General features: G+C 49.7%; 1 protein-coding gene across 1 annotated transcript in view; it reads right to left on the bottom strand.

Annotated features, from left to right (window-relative positions):
* The window catches only part of TNRC6C (trinucleotide repeat containing adaptor 6C), a gene marked incomplete at its 3' end in the record, with an annotated part of 110,025 nt that overhangs the window by 12,219 nt on the left and 72,315 nt on the right, over positions 1-25,491 (bottom strand). Inside the window, exons 6-13 of the mRNA XM_080713751.1 lie at positions 21,147-21,359; positions 18,316-18,479; positions 16,135-16,212; positions 14,958-15,015; positions 12,217-12,359; positions 10,415-10,564; positions 8,280-8,426; positions 428-547 (exon numbers count right to left, since the gene is read on the bottom strand). Coding sequence (XP_080569877.1) covers positions 428-547; positions 8,280-8,426; positions 10,415-10,564; positions 12,217-12,359; positions 14,958-15,015; positions 16,135-16,212; positions 18,316-18,479; positions 21,147-21,359 — 1,073 coding nt within the window. The remainder of the gene's footprint in view (positions 1-427; positions 548-8,279; positions 8,427-10,414; positions 10,565-12,216; positions 12,360-14,957; positions 15,016-16,134; positions 16,213-18,315; positions 18,480-21,146; positions 21,360-25,491) is intronic.

Below are 25,491 nucleotides of genomic sequence, written 5' to 3'. Positions count from 1 at the left end.
AAGACTTCTAAATAACGTAGGTGCTCACACATTAACGAATAAAACTGCATACTTGGCCCTTTAGTGTATACACATGGAGTACCCACTAGGGACAAAATGATATGGTGTTTTATGGTAAAGTAAATGAGACTGAATTAAAAATTCAAGGTATGTCAAAGCTTTCAAACATCACTGGGTCACATCAGCCTCTCTCCATGGTGCTGTGAGAGAATCCAGTCTTAGCTCCAGAGCCTCTCACCCGCGTCTCCAGGCTGGACTGTGCAGAGCACCTTGGGTGACTGAGCACAGACACTTGTGTGAGTTTTGTGCTCTGTGGCTCCGACGGGAGGCTGGCTGAGAGCTCAAGGCAAGCCAGGCCTCGCCGTGGGGCTGGGACGCCACCTGCTCACGAGGAGGCCTGCGAGCTCCTCCCGGTCCTCCCACTCACCAGCTGCAGCTGATGAAGCTGGTTCAACATCGTCATTTGCTGAGGGCTAATCGGCGAGGTTAATAGTGCAGGGTTGAGACCAATGTTTTTTGCTGCAAACTGCAAAAGCTGTGCTTGAACCTGTTCAACACAAAAAACATCGTCAGATGCAGTATCCACCAAGACGTTCACTTGTCTGTGTGCATTTCTTGAGGTTAAAATCTCTTAGTTACATTATGAGAATTCTATTTGTCTCAGCATTTAAAGGCCTTTGGGACATTTATGGGCCTTTTACCAGGTTGAGAATTAGGAAGGAAGAAGGAAAGTCCTCACAGTCTTCTTCCTCTAAATACTTTAGCTATGCATTAACTTTCCACTATTCTGGGTCCTCTTGATGACTGAGTTCCTGTTCTGCCAAAGTGAAAGCCTTCAAGACGGGACAGGAGGCAGGGCCCTTGGCCCTGTTCCCTAGGAGGTGGCCCCTGCCCGGAGCAAGCATCACTCCGTCCAGGCACCGCTAGTCTGCCATGGCCTGTCTGACGTCCACCTGCCTCTCTCCACCCGCAGTCCACTGCTCTGAACCAAGCAGGGCTTGGCACTGGCGATTGCAATGTTTCCCTAAGTGTGAGATGGACCCTCACAGCATAGGTAGGCATGCAAGAGTGAGTGAGTGAGTGAGTGAGTGAGTGAGTGTGTGTGTGTGTGTGTGTGTGTGTGTGTGTGTGTGTATGTGTGTTAGTTACCAGGGATGGAGCCCAGGGTCATTTTATCTCCAAGCTACACCCCAGCCCAATTTTATTCTTTTGAAATAAGGTCTCCCTGAGTTGCAGAGAACATTAAATAGCTGAGGCTGAACCTGCGATCCTCCTGTCTCAGCCTCCCACGTTTCGGGATTTCAAGTGTGCGCCACCACACTGAGCTTGCAAGATGGTCTCAGGTGGCACATGACTGGCATTTTTACTTTAATAGGTGGCTGATACGTATTAGGAGTATGTTGATTTTTCTGTTTGTCATAGATATTTCCTTATAGCTAGCAGAATGTAACGAGATGGCAATGGATGGCGGGTGTTTGGGGCCTGCTAGTTTGCTCGGTGAGGGGCAGACCACTGTCTGTCCCAGTGGCCTCTGAGACTGCTGTGGTGGATGTTAGGTTTGGGCAGTAGGATGTGACTGGCCGGCCTGTGGAGTCTCGTTGCTGTCCACACAAAGGGGCCGCCCCTGCCTCTCTTGCCTGCTGCCTGTGTTCAGGAAAGGGCTGCGCAGAGCTGCCCTGGGCCCTGAGCTGCTCCTGTCTGCACTGTCACGGGGGAGAGACGGATGCCTACTTTGAGGGAGCCTCTGTCTTCTGAGCCTGTCTGCTGTAGTGGCTTACCCTGCATCCTGATATGTTGAACTACAATTCCACCAAGTCCCGGCCATCGCGACCCAGCGCAGACGTGGGTCCCAGCCGCTGTGGAGCGGGTGCTCGCTTCCAGTGAGTCCCCACGCGCCCTGCTCTCGCTGTGTGCCAGTGCTGTCTTACTGCATACTGGGGTCTGAATACTTGTGCTCCCCAGATTCCAGCGCTGGAACCTCAATGTGGTAGTGTGAAGAGGCAGGACCCTTGAGAGGTGGTTAAGCCCGAGCCTGCCCTCACAAAAGGGATGAGGGCCTACCGCCATGGGAGGGCAAGCCCTCGCCCAGCCCTCTGCTGCCTCCATCTCGGACCTGAGCCTTCAGAAGCATGAGCAGTGAGCCCTGCTAACTAGAGGTGACCAGTCTAAGGAACTCTGTGGTAGTGTCTGTAATGGCTTAAACCCACGTCTGTACACTGGGTCGAGATGGCTGAACTTAGGAGAAACCTAGTTCAACATATCAGTCAGGATGCAGGGTAAGCACATAGTAGAACTCAGTGGAAACCTAAATTAAGGCTATGAACAAGAACTGGTGGGCTAGCATGTTCTCTTTTTTATTTATTTTTTTTGTGGTTCTGGGGGTGGAATCCAGGGGGTTTTCTACCTCCAGGCTATACTCCCAGACCTATTTTATACTTTATTTGGAAACAGGGTCTCACTAAGTTGCCAAGGGCCTCAGTCAGTAGCTGAGGCTGGCTTTGAACCTGTGCGATCCTCCTGTCTCAGCCTCCTAAGTGCTGGGATTACAAGAGTGTGCACCATGCCTGGTTACATGTTCTTTCTTTTTTTTTTTTTTTGGTGGTACTGGGGATGGAACCCTTCTACCTCCAGGCTACACTCCCAGACCTATTTTTTTAAAATATTTTTATTTGCAAACAGGGTCTTTTAAGCCAGCAAGGCTGGCTTGGAACCTGCGCGATCCTTCTGTCTCTGCCTCCAAGCGCGGGGATTACAAGCGTGTGCCACCACGCCCGGCACATGTTCTCTTTTGGAACACATTGAAAACAAGGTCTCTCAGAAACCCCAATTATTTTCTGGTGGTGAGGTCTCCTGCACTAAGAGGCTGCGAGGAGGCAGCACGGCCAGCTGGAACCTTTGCGCTCCCAGGTGGGGCCATGCCCCCCGACACAGGGAGCCAGCTGAGCTGCTCCAGGCTTGGTATCAGGGAGGCCGCCTGCTGAGCATCCTTACAAGGTGCGGACCGCCACGCGGCAGCTGGCTCAGTCCAGAGCCTCCACTGTGGGTGCTCTAGAAGTAAGGAACATTGAAGTGAAAAGCTGGCATTAAACCTCAGAGGCGTGCAAAACAGCTTTATCTTCTTTTTCTTATTTTCTGGAAATCTGGGGATTGGACCCAGGGGCACTCTACACCCTCAGTCATTTTTTGTTTTGAAACAAGGCCTCTCACTGGGTTGCTGAGGCTGTCCTCAAGTCTGCCCTCCTCCTGTCTCAACCTCCCAAGTATCAGGATTACAGGCTCCTGCATCGCAGCCAGCTAATGTCCTTTTCCTTAATTCTGTGTGACTGTCTTCCTTGAGAATTTCTATGGCCAAAAATGATCTAATAGCAAATGTAACTGTAATTCTGGAGCACACACGCGTGTGACTGGTTTCTCCTAGAGCGCACCTCGGGGCTGCCCTGCTGGCCTCCTCAAAGCCCCATGCCATGAGCAGCACAGCCTGCCCTGTCCTCTCCCAGCGCCACAGCTCACTGGCAGCTCACTACAATAGCTTTCTCCAGACTTCCGGGAAGATGGCGACGGAGGAAAGCAGGGCTTACGAGCCCCGCTAACAACCAATCTCTGTTACCACAAAAATCAGCGCCTTTCATAGCCAGAAAACACCATCAGCAGAGAAACAAAAAATGTAATTACAAGGGACAGAGAAAAAGAGGGCTGGAAAAACAAGACACCAAAAAGAAATCAGACCGCAGTGCTGCAGCTGGAGCCACGGCACGGAATGGCGCGGGCGCCATCTTTTCTTGTAGCACCAGGCCCCAGAGAGGAGGGGGACTCAGAACAGAGCTCAGAGCCACAGAGGAGATACGCCGGCCTCATGCCCGAGGACGCTCACTGGACAGCACCAGACCAACGCACTCAACAGCCCACCAGGCTCCAGAGAGGAGCAGCGGACAGCAAGCCGAGGTGAGCCGCTGCGGATCAGCCGGGAGGAATTCGGCAGATTTCTAGGCGCAGGGAGCGTCTAAAGCTCCCAGAGGCCGGGCTTGGCACACCCTGCAGGGACTCAGAGCGGAGCTCAAAAACAGAGAATATGCCAGCCTCACGGCCGAGGGCGTGGCAGCAGCGTCATATTGCCACTGGCGGCAGCAGCAGCGAATTCACCGAGTCCACTACAGCTACATCTGCGCACTCAACAACAGTGAGTCAAATTGCGGGCCCTGGAGGAGAAATCCCAGTACTGTACTCCCAGGGACTTGACCCAGTGGGGGAGTGGCGGTGGCAGAGATATCACACTGCCGAGACCACTTGCTTTTTCTCGGCATCTGTGATGGTCTCCCACACAGTTAATCGGCTGGGTCTCAACGTGAGCATAGCCCCGTGAGAAGGTGTTGTCCCTGGCCAAAGCACTCCCCCACCCTTAGATATTCTTTCATAACTATTATTCTTTTGGTAATGATTCTTTTAACTTCCCACACGAATTGCTCTGGTGATATAAGATCAGGACTGTGAGAGAAACTGAGTCCGTGGAAAATAAACTTTCTGGTAATTTGTCTAAGCCTCTAAATGTCCTCGGCTTTGTTCAAATGGTAATAAAATCTAGTCAGAATTCAGATGCAGTGGCAGCATTCCAGTCAGTAATTACAAACGCAGATTTCCCCTCTATCTCTGACCTTCATCTTAATCATTAACTTACAACTAAAGCCCTAGAGGGGAGGCAACCTGGTGCCTCTATTTACCCCTCTCCTTGTGATCCTGCCTAGATACAGGAAGACAAACGTTGGGTGTGACATCAAAGCAACCTAGTTTATGAGCAGCTAACACTGCCCAATACAATAGAGCTGAAGGCTAGGAAGATTCTTGACCTTTACACCCAGTATGAGCGCTGCCTGAGACAGGGAGGCGCCACGTGGCTAAGAAAAGGATGTTGCAAAGGGTCTGTGATAGGAATATGGCTTATTTATAAGATGAATAGGCTTCTAATAAGCCTATCAGTTGAGAAAAAGTGCTCTGCAGCTAAGGAAGTACATCTGACAACTAAATCTAAAAACTTCATGGTATTTTTTGGTGTTTATCTGCCAAATTGTGTTGTGAGTTTGCTTAAGCTTTCAGATTTTAGAAGGCAAGGCGGACGACACATGGGAGAATTTATCACATCCACCTGGATCGCCACATCTCCCCATGCCTGCCATATGGACTAAGCCCTAAAGATGGAAAGTTCCAAAAAAGTTAAAGAAGATTCCATGAGAGGCCTCCAAGCCCTGGGCGTGCTGTATCTTCTGGAATTTGCCCTTTGGAACTGCCTGTCTGCAAGATCTGGAGTTAATCTCTTGAATGCAGGACTAGTTTTTTTTTTTTTTTTTTAACCTTTGTTTACATGTCATTCACTATTGTTTTGCAGTGATTGCACTCCCCTCTTTTTTCTTACTATTAATTTCACTGGTGAAGGGTATAAATTTCCTGGGTTCTTGTAATAAAGTGTCAATAGCTCAAGAAGCTTTTGTCCATGTCAGATTCTTTCCCGAAGCGCTGTAAATAGGAACTTAAAGAAATTTATTTCATAGAGGGGAAAGAATTGCTGCAGATAAGCGGCTGCAGAACGGCACCCGAATCCTTGCCCATCTTTTCTGAGATAAATCGATCCCGAGTGGACTCACGGCCATTCCGATTGAGCAGTCTGCGGCATCACACCATAGGAGAATGCCCAACCTGGCACCCCCATGGTCTAAAGCAGCCTCGATTGACTCCCTGGGTCTGAGACTCTGCCATACAACCCAGTAAAGGAGTAGTGGGGACCGTGATACCACAGACTCGAGATTCAGAGCACCTTAAGTGAAGTCTTAGGGACCCCAGGGAAGAACCCAGAGAAGGCACAAACTTCCAAAATCATGGGAAAGAGGAATAATACTGGAGCAATGAATGCCCACAACCCCACAACATCAGAACCCGATAAAACAGAAATTCAGAGATTTCTAGAAGAGCAAATCAGGAAAATAACTGTAGAAATAATAGAGGTGTTTCAAAAAGAATTCAGAGAGAGTCAAAAAGAGATAAAGGATGCAATTAATGAAGTAAAGGCCTCAATTCAAAGTACAAACAACCGATTAGACCACATGGAGAACAGAATCTTGATCTTAGAAGATCATTCAAAAAATGAACGCATAGTTTCTAATTTAGAAAAAAAATCCAACAGCAGGAATCTGACATTGAAGAAATATGGGCCCATTTTAAGAGAGCTAACCTAAGAATAATTAGAATAGAAGAGGGAAAAGAAGGTGAAACCAAAGGGATAAGTAATATCTTTAAAGAAATAACAGCAGAAAATTTTCTAAACATAGAGCAAGAGGTCGATACACAGGTCCAGGAAACTTATAGAACTCTCTTTAGACAGGATCGGAGAAGAGGATCCCCACGCCACATAATTGTCAAAATGACCAATGTGGAAGCCAAGCAGAGACTCTTAAAGGCAACAAAAGCAAAGGGCCAAGTGACATTCAGAGGAAAACCAATTAGAATCACTCCAGACTTCCCAAACCAAGTCATGAGAGCCAGAAGGGCTTGGAGTAACATATTCCAAACTCTGAAAGAAAACAACTTCCAGCCAAAAATTTCCTACCCAGCAAAACTTTATATCAAATTAGATGGGGAAATAAGAAGCTTCCATGACAAACAGAAACTGAAGGAATTTATGTCTTCAAAACCAGCACTAGAGAAAATACTCAAAGAGATTAACTACAAAGAAGAAATAGGTAACTCACACCAGAACCAGAGAAACAAGATTTTCCACCCAACAGACAACTAAGATTGGTTATCTGTGGAGATTCATTATTTATGGTAGTCTTTTACCTATCTCTAAATTGTACTGTTTGCTTTTATTGGTGTTACTTTTTAGGATTTCTAGTTGGAATACTAATATACATTCAGATAAAGCATTTGGAAATATTTTATGCCATTCTATCAGTAACTTTTAACTCTGTTTACATTGTCTTTGGATATACAATATGCTTTTATTTTTTAGGGAGTTTGTTTACCCTTTTGTTGCCTGTGCCATTGAAATCATATCCAAGAAATCACTGCCCATTTCAATGTTGTGAGGTTTTATGACCCAGATTTTCTTCTAAAAGTTTATAGTCTTAAGATTTGTATTTAGGTCTTTTATCTATTTTGAGTTAATATTTATATATGGTGTTAGGTAAGGGTCCAATTTTATTCTTTTTCATGTAATTATTATTTTTCAACAATATTTAGTTAAAAGATAATTATTTCCTCCACCAAATGTTCATGGAAACCTTGTCAAAAATGACAATATATGGAAGAATTTATCTCTAGGCTTTTATTTAACTCCAATGGTTTATATATCTGCCTTTAGAACAGTACTACACTGTTTCAATTATTGTAGCTTTATATGGTTTGAAATCAGAAAATATACATCTAGCTTTGTTCTTTTTCGAGATCGTTTTGGGTATCTAGAGTCCATATTCCATATTAGGATAGATTTTTTGTGAAAAATAAATAAATATATGATAGTTTCACCTTAAAAAAGAAAAAGAAAGGCCGGGCGTGGTGGCGCACGCTTGTAATCCCCGCGCTTGGGAGGCAGAGACAGGAGGATCGCGCAGGTTCGAAGCCAGCCACGCGCGCTGGCTTAGGAGACCCTGTTTCTAAATAAAAGTATAAAATAGGTCTGGGAGTGTAGCCCAGAGGTAAAGGGCTTCCAGGAACCCCAGTACCACCAAAAACAAAAAAAAAAAAAAAAAAAAAGAAAAGAAAAAAAAAAGAAAAGAAAAAGAAAAAGAAATATTCTCTGGTAAGAAAGAAAGCAAAAAGAAATATTGAAATGTTATCTTTAACTCATCAAAAGCTTGGTGTCAGACAAATGAAACTGTTATGTGAGATTATCAACGTTAATATTGGATAAATTGCTATAATACAAGATGTCAACCACTAAGCCAAGCATGGGAAGGAAGGATGGGGAGGGAATGGGGTGGGGATTGGGTAGGGGCTAACTGGGCGATGCGTGCATGTATGTCTACAAAAGTATTATTTTTATCCCATTATGATGTATGAATACAGTGCACCAATAAAAAAAAAAAAAAAAAACCAAAACAATGGCTTTCTCCAATGAGACCGGGGTGGGGTGGGGGTGCTGGGGGCTCCCGGGGCAGGAGAGCAAGGCTCAAGTTGGAAGGGCCCGAGGGCTTGGCAGTTTGAAGACGGAGAGGCCTCCTCTTGGAGGTGGGTGAAGCCAGCTCACACGCAAACAGTGACTCAGGGCCCACCTGCTGCCCGCTCCGGAGGTCTACCTGAGGGGAGAGAAACTGAGGCACTTGCGCGCGGAGGCCGGGCTGGGAGGAGCTGAGAGGCTGCGCTGGAGGCTGTGGCGGCTGCTGCATGGTCCTGGCTTGTGCCGCTCCGCTGCTGCCAAACACACCCAGATTGCCACTCGGGATCTGCGGGGAGACGACAGGGCGTGGAGCTGGGCGCGCCTGCGGAGGAAGGCTGCTCTGCACCCTGCCCTGCCGCCCTCTGCAGGAGGAAGGGCAGCCCCAGCCAGCCCCAGCCCCGCCCGGATGGGGGCTGGGCCAGGCCTTGGCGCGCGAGGCCAGCCCTGCGCTGCGCCATGGACGACCCCAGGCCTGGCTTGGTTTGTGGTAACGACGTGACCTTATCAGAGGCGAGCGGTAGTATGGTCTTTGGCATCTTTTCCTCCATACTGGTAAGTGTCTCTTAGATCTGGCAACTCGAGTTTTTACGATTGCTTTTGATGTTTAAACTGGGATGATCTGTCTCCGAGTCAATGACTGTCTTGTGGATCTTGCCAGACTCATCTCTCTTTTCCTGGTACTGAGGACTGATCCTAGGGACGCTCAGCCCCTGAGCGACAGCCCGGCCCTTGGAGTTTTATTTTGAAATGGGGTCTTGCTGAGTAGCTGAGCCTGTCCTCGAACCGGCCATCCTCTTGTGTCTGTCTCCCGAGTCCTGGGATCACAGGTCTGCCAGCATGCCCGGCTGGGGAGTGCCATTCAAGTGTCAGCAAACAGGCCACTGGCCGGAGGAAGCACAACAGAGCGCTGGTGCGCACGCTAACCCCAGTGGCACTTTCAAACAGAAAGCAGAGCTGCTATTTCAACAAACTCTGGAGCTGAGTCGCTCATGGCGGGCCTCGTGCTGCGTGTAGTAAACGGATTTCCTGTGCCATGAAGAAGTGACTACCTGAGCTACGGTGAGCTGCGTGTCACAGCCACTAACAGACAGGTGGAGCCAGACCCCACCTCCTCCGCCCCGCCGTGTCTGAAAGGCAGACCCCACGCCAGCCCGTCACAGATGAGCACCAGGACGGCGCCTACGTTGCAAGAGCTGCTGGGAGTGGCCGGCACCACCAAATCCCGTGGGACCACAGGCACACAGGGGCTGCTCTGCCTCCCAGAACCCAGCGCTGGCGCCTACTCCGCGGGGAGAGCGGGGCGTGTGCGGGCCTCCTCCCGGAGGGACGGCAAGGAGGGCCGCCACGGCATCACATCACATCACGGTGCCCTCCCACTCCCCTTTTCTAAGGTTAAACATGTAACATATCACTTCTGAAGAGAAGAACGGTCTATTTAAAATTTAATAAAAAGAGAATTTGATGACCCCTGTCTACTGAGCAAATGGAAGAAGATAGGTATATTTACACAATTAAAATAATAATCAGTTTTCTATTATAGCACTTTTTTTTTGTGGTACTGGGGGTGGAACCCAGGGGCTTTCTACCTCCAGGCTACACTCCTAGAGCTATTTTATACTTTATTTGGAAACAGGGTCTCACTAAGTTGCTGAGACTCTGCGGGAGGCTGGGGGGCGAGGGCCAGGCAGACCTCCTAGAGAGAGCCACCCCTGCTTCTGGAGCAAGGGGGGCAGGTGTGTTTTTCCCCTCTCAAGACCGCGCAGAGGCTCGCCGGCACTTCAGCCAGCGGGAAGTCAGTGCCGCGTGCAGAGAAGAGCTCGAGCGCATCGCGGTCAAGTGTAAAGCCGCTTGGAAGTGCTTCCTATTGTGTGCTTAAATTTGAGAGCTGTCACTCAGTTCTTGACTCCACTGAGCCACCTGAAGGGAAATCCTAAAATTATTCCAACCATTCTTACATATTTGATTTTATTTAAAAACAGAGGTATTGCCGGGCGTGGTGGCGCACGCTTGTAAGCCCCGCGCTTGGAAGGCAGAGACAGGAGGATTGCGCAGGTTTGAAGCCAGCCGCACGCACTGGCTTAGGAGACCCTGTTTCCAAATAAAAATATAAAATAGGTCTGGGGAGTGTAGCCCGGAGGTAGAAGGCTTCCAGGAACCCCAGTACCACCAAAAAAACCCACAACAACAACAACAAAAAAAACCCAGAAGTATTAACGGAACACACAACGGTTTGTTTTGACACTCCCCTCCCCTGCTTGCTCCCCGCCGTCTTACCTGTCTGGAAGAGTTCAAGTTTTGCATGCCCAGCCCTGAGGCAATCCCACCCAGGGCCTGACTGGGGAGTGCACTGTTGGAAAGGGGGAGCTTCAGGCTTGGGGAAGGCAGAAACGGTGAAGTCGTGGGCTCTTCCACGAGGCCGCCATCCTGATTGGAGAAAGGAAGGGTGAGCTGTGTGCAGTGTCCAGCAGCAGACAAAGCACCAGGCAGTCCCCAAGGAAGCAGCGGGGTGTGGGTGGTGAGAAGCCAAAGATCAAAGAGTGCGGACAAAGAGAAGGGATGAACGGAGAACATGGGCACGGGAAGAGGGGAAGAGAGAGACAGGATTAAGATGTTGTTTTCACCTGACAGCGACTTCACACACACACACACACGCACGCATGCACGCACGCGTGCAACACTGCCACCCTGACCTGGTAGAGCAGAGGGGGAGGAAGCACTGGGAAGGGCAAGGCTCCACTGTAAGCCAATGGGCTGTCCTGCAGAGTGCAACAGGGCCGTGGCGGCAGGATTCCATCGGCACCTGCCTCTGAACTACACACGCAAACAAGCTCATCTATCTAATAGCGCCGCCGACTCGCAGTTGTTCCCATTGGAAAGATATGCAAACAGGTCAGAGTTCCACACTTAAGATTGTCAGATTTTAGCAAATAAAAACATAGGATGAAGAGTTATTTTGGAATTTCAAAATAACTTATTGTGAGTGCCCTAAGTCTTTAATATGAGTATGTCCCTGTGCATCCGCAGCCTAGCTTCCTGACGTGGGGCACATGGCAGAGACTCTGCGAGCGGGCGGAAGCCTGTGAGGAACGTGAAGACTCCCTGTGGGCTGCTTTCTTTTTCCCTCCCTCCTTCCCTCCCTCTCTCTCTTTCCAAAAGCATGTCTATTCTTACTTCCATTTTATATTCAGGGTTCGGTATCTGGATGGAATGTAACATGACGCCACTCTGCTCTGCAGTCCCACCGGTCTGGAGAGGGCGCCGCTCCATGACAACACTTAAGGGCTGACCTCCACCGGCCCCTAGTGTCCAGAGACTGCAGTGTTTATGGACGGGCCGCCCGGCAGGGTCAGCCACGCGTGGGCACCCACGCCCTCCCACTCCCCCTTTTCTAAGGTTAAACATGTAACATATCACTTCTGAAGAGAAGAATGGTCTATTTAAAATTTAATAAAGAGAATTTGATGACCCCTGTCTACTGAGCAAATGGAAGAAGATAGGTATATTTACACAATTAAAATAAAAATCAGTTTTCAATTATAGCACTTTTTTTTTGTGGTACTGGGGGTGGAACCCAGGGGCTTTCTACCTCCAGGCTACACTCCCAGACCTATTTTATACTTTATTTGGAAACAGGGTCTCACTAAGTTGCTGAGAGCCTCACTCAGTAGCTGAGGCTGGCTTTGAACCTGCGCGATCCTCCTGTCTCAGCCTCCCAAGCGCGGGGATTATAAGCGTGCGCCACCACGCCCGGCTCAATTATAGCACTTTTTTTTTTTGGTGGATTTGGGGATGGAACCCAAGGGCATTCAACCTCCGAGCTATAACCCCTTGCCCTGTTTTTTATTCTTTATTTTGAAACAGGGTCTCACTGAGTTGCAGAGGGCCTCACTAAGTAGCTGAGGCTGTCCACGAACCATGATCCTCTGGTCTCAGCTTCCCCAATGCTGGGATTACAACCGTGCATCGCCACGCCTGGCGTCCAGCAAATTTTCAGTCCAACTGATTAAGGGCACAGTTAAGTCAAAATATTTCTTGTCACACACACACCAAGACACACACACCCTCCCAAGGTGCACCTTGTCAAGGAAGGTGGGGCGGTCCACGGAAGACTCTTTGGAGATCGGTGGGCGGCAGCCGAGGGGCTTGGGGACCACTCCGTTATAGTCGGTCGCTCCCAGTCCGCGCTTGTCCATGTCCACCTTCTTTTCCAGCAGAGCACCTGGGGCACAAGGCACAGAGCGACACTGAGGACGCTGCGGTCCCGGGCGGGTGCAGGACGGCCGGGCCTGCCGGCGCTCTCACCCCCCGCACCCCGAGTCCGTGGTCCACTGGCCCCGCTGCTCCTGGGAAGCCTGGCCTGTCTCTTCCCCTGGCATAGGGGCTTTGCCACGTGCTCCCTCCCGGTGACCCTCCGTGTCAGGGTCTTCCAGCTCCCCGCTGCCCTCATGGCCGCCACTTCCCACACCGACTCCCCATGCAGGTGAGCTGTTTCTGGCCTGGGGAGCTTCTGTCTTAGTGGCCAGTGTGTGCTTGGGTCAACTTTAAATCTGCAGCACCCCACAGGTCTAAAGAGCCGGACCTTACTGCTGCTGCTGCCCGCCGGCTTTTCCTGCCTGGCAGTCGGCCCCAGGCGGCACTGCCGTGCGATCACACCGTCCATCCCCACTGTTCACTGCTCACAGGCTCTTACTTGGAGACCGTCCTGTATACGGTACTTTGCCCCTCCAGTCAGCAGCGTGACGCTTCTACGGTTGTTTGTGGGCAGGTCAGTGTGAGACAGGATTTTGCTAAGTTGCCCTGGCTGGCTTTGAACTTGTGATCCTTCTGTCTCCACTTCCCAAAGTACTGGGACACCAGGTGTACATCACCACCCCAGGCAAATATTATTGAAGCCCAGGGGCATTCTACCTCTACCCTACATCCCCCCCAGACCTTTTTATATTTTATTTTTTGTGGCACCGGGCCCAAGGGCATTCTACTTCCAAGAGACACCCCTAACCCTTTTTCTTTTTTTTTTTTTTGGTGGTACTAGGGATTAAACCCAGTGGCACTATACCTCTGAGCTACACTCCCACCCCTATTTTTTATTCTTTATTTTGAAACAGGTTCTCACCAAGTTGTGGAGGGCCTCACTAAATTGCTGTGACTGACCATGAACCTGTGATCCTCCTGTATCAGCCTCCCAAGAACTGGGATTACAGGAGTGCACTACCACACCTGTTAATAGTAGTAATAATAATAACAGTAATTTTTTTTGTGGCACTGGGGAGAGAACTCAGGGACATTCTATCTCCAGGCTACACTTTTATTTCAAAACAGGGTCTCTCTAGGTTGATGAGAGTCTTTTGCTGAAGCTGTCCTCGAACCTGCGATGCTCTGTCTCAGCCTCCCAAATTGAGGGATTACAGGTGTGCACCACCATGCCCAGCTCTAATAATTTTTTTTTTTTTTGGCGGGTTTGGGGATGAAACCCAGGGGCATTTGACCTCAAAGCTACACCCCCTGCCCTATTTTTTATTCTTTATTTTGAAACAAGGTCTCACTAAGTTGCAGAGGGCCTCATTAAGTAGCTGAGGCTGTCCACGAATTGCGCTCCTCCGGACTCAGCCTCCTGAATGCTGGGATTACAAGCGTGTGCCACCATGCCCGGCTCTAATAATTATTTTTAAAGCAGCTCCAGAGCTAGGCTGCTTGTTCCTTGATAGTACTGCCTGCCTCTCAGTGCCTGGCCACGTGACAGTTCTTGGCCATGGCTTGCCCGTCCAGGCAGGCACAAGGCATGTGCTTAGTCGGGACCAAAGTATAGCACGGAGCCCCCGTATCTCCCTCCAAGCAGGCAGTGGCATTGTTACCCCCTCCCCCTGCTAAAAAAAAGGTGGACACAATCCACCTATTTATTCAAGCACTGGAAAACAATTTTATTTTTATTATTTTTATTTATTTATTTATTTATTTATTTATTTATTTATTCATTTATTTATTTATTTTTGCGGGTCTGGGGATGGAACCCAGGGGCATTCTACCTCCGAGCTACATCCCCTGCCCTATTTTTTTTTTTAATTTATTTTTTTGGTGGTACTGGGGGTGGAACCCAGAGGCTTTCTACCTACAGGCTAAACTCCCAGACCCATTTTATATTTTATTTGGAAACAGGGTCTAAGTTGCTGAGAGCCTCACTAAGTAGCTGAGGCTGGCTTTGAACCTGTGCGATCCTCCTGTCTCAGCTTCCCAAGCGCGGGGATTACAAACGTGCGCCACCACGCCCGGCTCCTGCCCTATATATATATATATTTTTTTTTTCCTGGAAGCCCTTCTACCTCTACCTCCGGGCTACACTCCCAGACCTATTTTTACAATTTTATTTGGAAACAGGGTCTCCTAAGCCAGCGCGCGCGGCTGGCTTCGAACCTGCGCGATCCTCCTGTCTCCGCCTCCCAAGCGCGGGGATTACAAGCGTGCGCCACCACGCCCGGCTCCTGCCCTATTTTTTATTCTTTATTTTGAAAGCGCGTCTCACTGAATTGGCAGAGGGCCTCACTAAGTAGCTGAGGCTGTCCGCGAACTGTGATCCTCAGATCTCAGCCTCCCGAATGCTGGGATTACAAGCGTGCGCCACCACACCCGGCTTGGAAAACAATTTTAAAAAAGCAAACAACTTTCCAATATGGCGCTGCCAGCTATCATCACAGCCCACCCATCAGGCCATAGGTGCTTCCTGTGCCATGCTTGGTCTTGTCTCCCAGCACCAATCCAGCCTTGGCCCCTACTATGACGTGGCGCTCAGGAGAGCTTCCCGAGGCGGCGCGGATGCACTTACTCATGGCCTGGTCGAGGTTCATACCGCTGCTCTGCAGGGCCTCCTCCGCGGGCTCTCTCTGCGGGGGAAGCAGAACTCTGTCAGCAGCGTGCACAGCAGAGGCCCTGCTCACAGCTCAAGACCCTCCACCCACAGAGATGGCTCCTATCACAGGGGGTGGAACTGGAAATGCGTTTCTCTTTTGAGGTCAGAGAGAATGTCTTTAAAACAGAAAGTCCTTGCAATTAAAACTGATGGGACTGACTGTGGAGTGAAGAGCTGTGTTTAACACCTGGAACCGAAGGCAGGGTCCTGGGAACACCTGCTACGCGCCGCTCATGGCCTTCTGGGTGGCACTTGAGTGGCAGGGTGCGGCGGCTGCCGCTGGCCCAGGACGCAGAGCCTGACCCTCGCGCCACGCCCTGTCCTCTCAGGGCTGCAGTGTGCTACATGTCACTGGCAGAGTCAGGGGAGAGGCTGCCTCTCATGATATCAGCTCTAGGCTCAACTGTGCAAACTTCCCCCCCAAGAAAGAGAAACGCAAAACGAATAGGTTTATCTTGGTAATTGTCTGTCCGGTTGGAGCAGACTGATCTCAGCTGCTGGTCAGAGCTGCTGGTGCGGCCATGGCCACAGAGCATCTCTTCCCCAGAGGCCTCTGTCTCCTTGTCTAGGCGAGGCTGGGCCATGGGGCAGTGCCCAGACAGTACGCTGCCCAGCGAGGGCTACACGACACCGCCCGGGCTCACTCTTTTAGGGAAAGGTGCACACATTCGAGTGAGGGTTTGGAAAAAAGACACATGACGGCAGTCCACGGCCATCGCACTCGAGGCTCCTGTCTGCAGTCCTCAGGACCTGAACAGACTGCAGCATTCTCAGGGAAATATCCTGCGGCTTTTGGGATACGACGCCTAATGATCACTGTCATGCTACTATCTAAACTAGTAAACTACCAGAAAATATAAAACTTAGAAATGACAAACTGCAGTTTTTATTCTAGGAAAAGGTCTTGTGCCTTTCTTGATGGAAATGGAGTCAATCTTTGCACTAGTTCAAAGCAGTCATTCCTAGTGCAAATGACCCAGGCCAGTGGGACCCTCAGAGAGCCCTCCTGCCTGGCCACACGCAGCGAGCCACGGGAGACAGCTAGCGCGCTGGCCGCGGGGAACGCGAGGAAGCAGGAGTAACGCCCAGTCACCGGGAAGCCCATGTCCGTGAGTTGTTTGATCAGCCGGCTCATGACCCAGGTCTCGTCCTGCTTGCCAGTCTTCATGCCCTGGAACGAAGCGTGGGCAAGGGAAAGGCCGCACGTTACATTTAGCGCACTGACTCTGGAAGTGGAGACAGCGGAATGCCTCAGTGCCAAGCTTTTGCATTACCGCTGAATTGGGCTGTATTCCATTCAAGTCCCTGACAACGTTTTGTGGCTAATACTAGGGAAAACTGCAGTGTTCACCTGCAGTTGGCTAATGTGTGTAATTTACGGACTTACAAAAGGCAGGATAATTATTTCTCTTTTCCAAAGAATTAATTTGGTTCATCACAAAAATGTGCTACGTCCATTATCAAGTAATCAGCAGGGACGCTCCCTCCAGCTCGGCGGGCTATGAACTTTGCCATGAACACATGGTTTGTGCCCGTTCACAAGCTTTGTTGTACACAATAAAAACCCAGGGGGTCTGTTCCAATGAGTGAAAGCGCAGCAGGAAGAAAAGGAGACCTAACCTGTGACTTACATCACTACTCACCGCTCCAGGCTTCAGGAGAGGAAAGGAGCGGGGAGGGGCGGCAGGAGGCGCGGCAGGGGCCACCAGGGCCCCCGCCGGGACAGCCAGGCCTCTCGAGGCTCCCCTGCCGCACGCACGAGGACAGCGCTGAGAAACCCAAAAGACACACAGCCGCCGCCCTCCGGCCCGTGTGTCGCGGACACCTGGAGGCCAGGAGCTCAAGAGCAGCTGGGCAAGAAGGCCAGGCCCAGCTCAGGAAAAAAGAAACATGAGCCAAACAAAACAAACCCCCTTCTAAGGAGCCGCTTCGCTGTGCTTTTGAAGCTGGCCCGCTCCAACGGCACAATGGCGCACATGGAGTACTAAGTGAATGGGCTCTCCACCCAAGGAGACCGAAGGACTCCGGGCCATTCTCATCATTACTGTGCAGTTGGAGCCAGATTATATTATTTTAATTAACCAATCTTGTTATTTGTAGTCCCATGGTAACTAGATCACCTGCCTGCCCGAGCAAAAAGAGCCTCCTTTCCCACGTCTGTAACCACCTCTGCTCATTATGGACAGAGCCTGGTTTATTTTGGTTTCTGAGTTCTGTTTACTGTTACTGAATGCTTTTCTGAACTATTTTTCTTGAGCAGTAATACACTCACAGGATTCAAAAGTACACACGATCCCACAAGCGGGAGCTGCCAGCCATGCTTTCCCGCACCTTGTCCTTTCACTGAACGATGCATTTTGTTGACCTTTTCACCAATGTTCACATAGAATTTTCCTAAAAGAATGCTTAGCTTTCCATAATTGCTTTTGTATTTACTTTCATTTTCCTACCATAAAAAACTACAAATGCTACTGGCTGCACTAATGACAAACGTCCAAGTGTGCCGCGGGAGCCACTGTGGCAGATAAGACCAACTGCCCTCTTCTGGGTTAAGCCGTGGGCGAGCCCTGCAGCACTGGGTGAGTCCTGGTGTTCCCACAGCTCGGGGAGCAGAACGTGCTTATTTTTTAATTTTACCTTTGGTGCTGAGGCCACTGAGCCATAAACCCAGACCCAGGGTGTTTATTTAACTTGGGTTTCTCTCTCTCGCTCTTTTCTTTTTTGGTACTGTGATTGAACTTAGGGGCCATCTACCTCTGAGCTACCCCTCTGGCCCTATGTTTTTTTACTTCGAAACAGGGTCTTGCTAAGTTGCTGAGGCTGTCTTGGCCTCCCAAGGATTAGAGGCAGGTGCCACTGCATCCAGCTGGCTATGGCATCTGTAAGACGCAGGCCCTGGCAGGAGGTCTCTGGATCAGCGGAGGTGTGCCTTCACAGGCCATAATGGGCCCCAGCCCCTTCCACTTTCTCTTTTACTTCCCAGCCAGGAGGTGAGCAGTTCTGCTCCACCCTTTTTCTACCTCGACGTGTGTTATCTCACCACAGGCCAAAGCAAAGGGACCAACCTCCAAAACTGCTCACAAAAATCAACCTTTCCCTTTTACAAGTTGATTTCTCGCACATATTTGTCACAGCGATGAAAAGCTAATGCACCATCCCACTCTTGAGGACAGAACTTGCTGGCAAAGACTAAGTCTTAGTTTTACAAAGCTTTGACCTCATGATCCCGGGACCGGGCTGTGCACTCCTGTCTCTCCAGCACCGCGGCACCCACCTTCGGAAGCCCTTTCTTAGGGCCGTTGCCCCAGGAGCTGCAGGAGGTGCTCTCTTGGGAAGCAGCGTTGCTCCAAACGTCCCCGTCCTCGTCCTCCCACTGGCTGGCGCCCAGGCTCATGTCATCCCCACCACTGCCCCAGCCTTCTTGCATAGATTTGGAAGCTGCAGAGAGAACAAACAGAAGCGTATCAACTTCCTGTCCCCCAGCTGCACATCTGGCGGAGGTAGTGGAACTGGGATGGAACCCAGGGGCATTCTGTGTCCGAGCTACACCCAGCCCTATTTTGTATTCTTTGTTGTGAGTCAGGGTCTCACTAAGTAGCTGAGGCCGGCCGTGAACCCGTGAGCCTCCTGTCTGGGATTACAAGGGTGCTTCTGAGCCCGCCTTTTTATGACTTCCTTTCCCCAAAGCTAACAACTGAATTTCCCCTGCTAGACTTGCATGACGCATGCACAGGTGCACATTCTCCCTTCACACTCCAGCTATATGCAGTCTATGCTGCTCCAGACTGCTTTAACCCAGATCAGAGTGAAACATTCTAAACACACGTCCTGCAGAACTACAGGAGAGGGTGGTATGGTGTAAAAAGCCGACTTAAATGTGGATTCCTGGAAAATGCCAAGGTCCTTCATCTGGTCCACAGCCACGGTTTGATCCCAAACTGCAGGAGCTGTCACTGTCCAGTGCCTTCACACTTGGGCCAGGGGCATTCTACCTCTGAGCTATGCCCCCAGTCCGATTTTTTACTCTATTTTGAAACAGGGTCTCACTGAGTTGCAAAGGGCCTCATTAAGTAGCCGAGGCTGTCTGCTAACTTGCAATCCTCCTGTTTCGACCTCCCAAGAACTGGGATTGCAAGCATATGCTACCATGCCTGGCTTTTTCCTGGGGATGGTGGTACACACCTGTAACCCCAGTACTCGGAAGGCCGAGACAGGAGGACTGCAGGACTGCACAAGCCTTAGAAACTTAGTGACACCGTTTCAAAATAAGAAGTAAAGCCAGGCGTGACGGCACACCCTTGTGATCCCAGTACTTGGGAGGCTGAGACAGGCCAGCCTCAGCTACTTAGTGAGGCTCTGCACAACTTGGTGAGACCCTGTTTCAAAATAAAGAATAAGAAAATCGCTGGGGATGTAGCTTGAAGGTAGAATGCCCTGGGTTCAGCCCCCAGCACCACAAGAACAGACAAAGAAGTGACACTTGGTGCTACAGCCGCCCCCAGTTTTCACCTCCTGGAGGACCTGGAAGGTGGCCAAGGCAGCGGCGTGAGCCGAGGTCTCCAAGACGACGCAGATGTGGTGCCTACGAGGTGCACAGGCGTGTAACTGGGCCTCGATGGCACATCCTGTTTTCTTTGTGATACCAGGGTACTCAGGGTCGGGTGTTCTACCTCTGAGCTATACTCCCAGGCCCATTTTACTTTGAAACAGTGTCTTGCTGAGTTGCTGAGGTTGCACTGCTGAGGCTGGCTGTGAATCTGCGATCTTCCTGTCTCAGCATCAGGTACCGGGATTATGGGCGTCACCACTATGCCTGGCTCAATGGCAAATCCCCAAAACAGAATATACTGCCTCAAAGGAAATGTGATTCTCAATACCCATAAGTTCTCTTATCCTTTAGCTCGGCAGCAAAAAGTAATAGGAATGGAATAAATACTGCCAGCGGGACTGTGGGTACATGGAACATGTCATCCAGTGTCAGTAAAATAATGTACCAAATCAACCAAGCGGCACTTTCAGAGCTAGGCTATCTAATGACAGCCAGGGAAAACACACTGCTTCTGCAACCACGTGAACAGTAACTTCGGTATTAGACCAGAGTCAGTAATGTCGCTCTTGTGTTAACGTCTTCAGGATCACACTGCAAGTCACCCCCACAGTGCGACAGGTCCACGTGGTAAACAGAGCCCCGGCTTTGGAGCAGAGTACAAAGAGGTATGCCACTACGCTTCCAGGAAGTGGGCGTGAAGTGTGCATTTCTTCCTTTTGTTCAGGGCTGTGGCAGAACTCAGGGCCTCATGCACGCTCTATCACTGAGCTACCCCTCAACCCCATCTTTCTGTCAAGTTTTTGAAACACAAACACGTAGTACCAAAGTAAAATTTTTTTCTCTTTTTTTTGGTTTTAACAAGAGGAAAGGAAGGCAGGAAGTGTCGGACTGTTGTAAGGTGTTTTCAAAACCTAAGCTTTTTTCAAGAGGAAACGATGCCGGGCTGTGCAGCACTCTGCTAGTGAACGGAAATGTTTCGAAGGGAGGCGGGAAACACCGCCTGCGTTAGTGCTGTGCGGGCCGAGCCTCCCTTACTCAAGGGCTGGGTACCAAAATGACTTCACAGGTTTTGTTTTTTTGAATTTTGGAATATTTCCACGTACATAGGAGATATCTTGAGAATAGGACCCGAGTCTATACACAAAACTCATATACCCCTTGGTACACATAGCCCCACATGATTTTCTATACTATTTTTAGTGTATCTGCACTTTTGTGACCCAACATGTGAGGTCAGGTATGGGATTTTCCACATGAACTGTCATGTTGGTGCTCAAAAATTTTGGATTTTGGATTTGAATTTTCAGCTTAGGGCTCAAGGTGTAGCACTATCAAACATATACATTTCACTGCTTTGGTTCTTATATTTATTTTTAAAAGGAGGGCATGGACTTCTTTTAAAGGTTCCTTTATATTCATGTATCAGACATGGTACATATTTCTTTATGGTATTGGTTTACAGTTAGTTAGTCTTAAAGTACAAATATGTAGTGAGGAAGCCCTAGGACTTTTTGAGCGTCAACACTCTAAAAGTCCAGCGCGCAGTGCCGGCTCACCTGGTTTGCACAGGGCTGGGGCGGCAGTGGGGGCGCCGGTCCTCCCGAAGGTCACCGGCTCCGTGGGGTGGTCTCCCCAGCCGCTGCCCCCGCTGGGTGGCTTCCCCCAGGCTGCCGTGCCATTGTCCACCAGAGCAGAAGGGGAAGACGGCTCTCCCCACGAACTTTCGGACTTGGAGTGAACATTCGGCATGTCTCCCCAGCCTGATGAAACTGAGGGGTGGGAGGAGAGGGAAGAAATAGACAAGCCATTGAATTTTCAGAGTCCGCTCAAATGCTCACGTCCTGTCTGCCTGCCGTCAGGTCACGTGACACTGCCGACAGCCAGCTCAGCAGCTCCTAGCAGCCGTCTTTGGCACAGACACATGATCTCAGAGGGAGGCGCAGAGATTCCAAACAGTAACACAACACTAGGAAGAACACAGGGCTTCAAATGTAAGAGAAAGCTTATGGTATAAAAGGAAAAGAGTTAAGCCTGGCGTGGTGGCGCACGCTTGTCATCCCAGCATTCAGGAGGCTGAGACAGGAGGATGGAGATTTGCGGACAGCCTCAGCTACTTAAGGGCCTTCGCAACTCAGTGAGACCCTGTTTCAAAATAAAGAATAAAAATAGGGCTGGGGTGTAGCTCAGAGGTAGAATGCTTCTGGGTTCTATCCCCAGTACCGCACACACAAAAAAAGGTTAATGCCAATTTTAAATTATTTGGTCTCAACATGAATATTACTACCTCAATTATATAGTTTATAATTTTCTTGCTAAAGACAGTATGGAATCAGTTCCCTTGATGCTACTTATTCTAAAAAAATGATGATACTGATTAATAACAAAAGAACATGCAGCTTATGAATCATTTTAAACGACAAGCTCTATGTTGAGCAATAGATTATGCAAACTGTTACCAATAACAGTGCAGTTATCCCTAATCAGGTATTACTAGCAATTGCTAACTATATTACCTATAATCACACAGAAAACAATAACATATATTGGGCAATGCAGTTTTACAAATTGGCAGGATAAAATTAAGTCAGAAAAATTAACATAGCTGATAAAAATTATGGATTTTTTAGTGCAGGTGTGGTAGCCTCACAGACACTCAGTGAGTCTGATGCAAACCAAGTATTTTCAGTAGACAAATAATTGTAATTACGTAATAGTAAAATAAAAATCTCCACTGTTAAGTATTTATTACTAGAGTAAATTTGTTATTTTTTGGTTAATAATCTACAAGAATTCTTTAAAAGCTGGGTTGATGAGGCAGAACAAATTTGTACTTACATTTAAAACACTGCTATTAACATTAAAAAATGGCCCTTCTGGGACGCAGGGCGTAGCTCAGTGGCAGAGTACACTTAATTAACATGTGTGAGACACAGGCCTCCACCCCATCGCCATAAAGAAGAGGCTTGTTCAAATACTACTCTTTTTGGCAAAATATACTGTGAGGTCCTGGATCATTATATCTTTTGAGTTTCTTCAACTGAACAGAGCTGGTAATTAAAAAAAATAATAGCAAAACACCACCAGAATATGTAGTTTTTACTTAACTTTTTTTTTTTTTTTTCCTGTGTGTGTGGTACTCGGGATTGAACCCAGAGGCATTCTACCTTTGAGCTACACCCCTAGTCCAATTTTATTTCTTATTTTGAAACAGGGTCTCACTAGGTTGATGAGTCTCACTACTTGCTGAGGCTGTCTTCGAACCACCGACCCTCCTGTCTCAGCCTCCCAAGTATTGGGATTACAGGCTTGTGCCACCACGCCCGGCTGCTTTCACTTAATTTTAAATTAATTTTCCCAGCTTCCTTTTGGTGCTGAGGATGGAATCCAGGGCATCAAGCACACTGGGCAAGTGCTCTGCCTCTGAGCCACACCGCGGCCCCAGAAGAAACACGATCTTTGGTCAGAGTGGAGAACACAAAGTGCCCGAGCGGCGGCGCGCACCAGCAGGCTGGCAAGGGAAGGAACACGGCACGAGCACAGGCTGAGCGCGCAGCTCTTCCTGCTGCGGGGACCTACATCAAACGCCGGCCACACTCTTTCTTTGAGGAAAGCAGAATCAGTTCTAGCTGGTTCCATGGACCCACCTTACGTAGTTTCCTAAGGTAACAGGCAGTCCTTTTGGGAAAGAAACGCTTAAAAAGCAGCCAGGCGAGCCAGGCGAGGGGTAGAGTGCTGTAATCCAGTACTCTGTAGGCCGAGACTGGAGCATCACAGGTTTAAAGCTAGCCTCAGCAACCTGGTAAGACTCTGAGTGGCCCAGCAAACCCTGGTCAACAAACAAAGTAAAGTAGGCCTGGGGGTGCAGCTCAGAGCCTTGGGTGTGCTTCCTCGTATCCCCTGCCCCCCAGCAGCAAAAGCAGCCAGTCATATCAAGTGAAAGCAAGAGGACTGAAGTCCACCCTTAACTGAGCAGGCGCTGCCGCATGCTCGCCAGGTGCCTGGCACTTCTGGGCACGGAGGATCTAGCTATTAACGAGGTGCCTCCTCAGGAAGCCTACCGTAAATGTGCCCACTTCGGCTGACAAGTGCAGAGGCCAAGAGTAAGCCTTGTCCCTGAAAACACACACTCACACACTCACACTCACACACACACTCACGCTCACACACACTCACACACACACACTCTCCCTCTCTCTCCCTCCCTCCCTCCCGGTCAGCGCTCTTCTGAGTGCTTTGTTCTGTGGCACCTGACTCCGCTGTTCCTCACCAGGGGACACCATTTCAGTGAATGGGTCTTGCGGAAGCGTGGCTAACTCACTGGGACATGGCGTGGTGCAGGCATTAGGAACATCAGACCAGCTTTGTTAGTCTTAATTTTAGCACGTTGGCAAGATTTTAGACGCAAATATGTTGGCTGGGAGTGTTTGAAACAGGGTCTTGCTAGGTTGATGAGAGTCTCACTACTTGCTGAGGCTGTCCTCGAACCTGCGACCATGTAAGACCGTCTTAGCCTCCCGCGTTCTAGGACTGCAAGCGCGTGCCAGCATACTTGGCCTTATTTGTGCATCTTGGACTGAAGGTCCCTAAAGCCAGAACCTTGGTGCGCGTGGCCCCTGTGTTCCATACGATGCACCTGCAGTGATAAGTGGCCCTCCCTCTGTAGCAGGACTGGAAGTTCTCTGGCCTTGTCCACTTATCATGCCCTTCAAAACACAAGACAGCAAAAGTGGCCCAACTCAACTCCCGGCAAACCCACAGGCCGCGCAGGTCATTCTCGCAACTCCAGCACGCTGCTTAACAGGAGCGCATTCCAGCTGGACACGTGAAGGCCCTTCCGAGTTCACGTCGCTAATTCACTCTGCCTTCAGGTGACTCTAGTGTCGCGTCATGCTTTAGAGCGCAGGATGACAGACTCCCAGGCCGGGTAGCCCGGCTCCAGGACGCTGTTCTCGAGCTCCTGCTGCTGATGGCTGGGACATGGTGGCACACGCCTGTGATCCCAGGGGCCTGGAGGTCACTCAGGGGGACCCTGCCCTCAATATGAAAAGGGCCGGAGGTGGAGCTCGGTGGCAGACCGCCCTTGGATCCAATCTCTAGTACTACAAACAATGTTCTGGCTACTAGGGAGGTTTCCTAAATCCAAGTTTCCCTAATTTTCATTTAGTGACTGGGAGACTCTTCCACGAGTAAGTCACATGATCTGCCTTTATATTAGCTTACAACTTTAAACCACTTGTGCCAGAAAGCGCAGTTTTGGAGCAAATATCAACAGACTGCCAATGCCAGGCGAGTGTGCCTATGTCCTGCCTGACGCTACTGAACTGTACAGCGATCTCTCGCTCCCACAAGCCCTTGCAAATTACCCATTTTTGGAAAATCTGATAGGAACAGTCCTGGGAAAGTCTCCCTCTACTCCTTGCTGGAGGAGTCACCTGGAAGGACTGCTGCATGAGGCAGCGCCACTGTTCTCCTGGGTTAAGTGCCCGAGCCAGGCTGCTGGCTACGTCAAGGACCTGCCGCCGTCCCTGGGATACACAGCCAAGTGCCGCGTCTGCGCTTTCTTGCTCCTGGCCACCTACCCGCCAGGAGTCAGAACAGCCCACTTCTATGGGAGAGCCGGGTTCTGCAAGCCTGGCTCACGTGAGGGTAAGGCAGGTACAGTGCTGTCAGGAAGGGGAGCCCCGTGAGCCAGTGGATGCGACTAGGCGCCCAATGTCAGTACAGCCTTGGGGGGGGGCTCCCCAGGGCTGACGGTTTCTGATAAAGAGACAGGAATTACTTCTGTAGATTACCACCATTCTGCCTCCAGAATAGGGTTGAACCAGTTCCACAGAACCTAGTTATTCAGCACACACTGCATTTCCTAACATGATAACAATTTTCCTTGGGCTCACAGAAAAC

This window comes from Muscardinus avellanarius (assembly GCF_963383645.1).
Source record: "Muscardinus avellanarius genome assembly, chromosome: 16".
NCBI classification, from domain to species: Eukaryota; Metazoa; Chordata; class Mammalia; order Rodentia; family Gliridae; genus Muscardinus; species Muscardinus avellanarius.
Note: the sequence above shows the minus strand (reverse complement) of the source record. Positions and strands in the feature narration are given on the sequence as shown.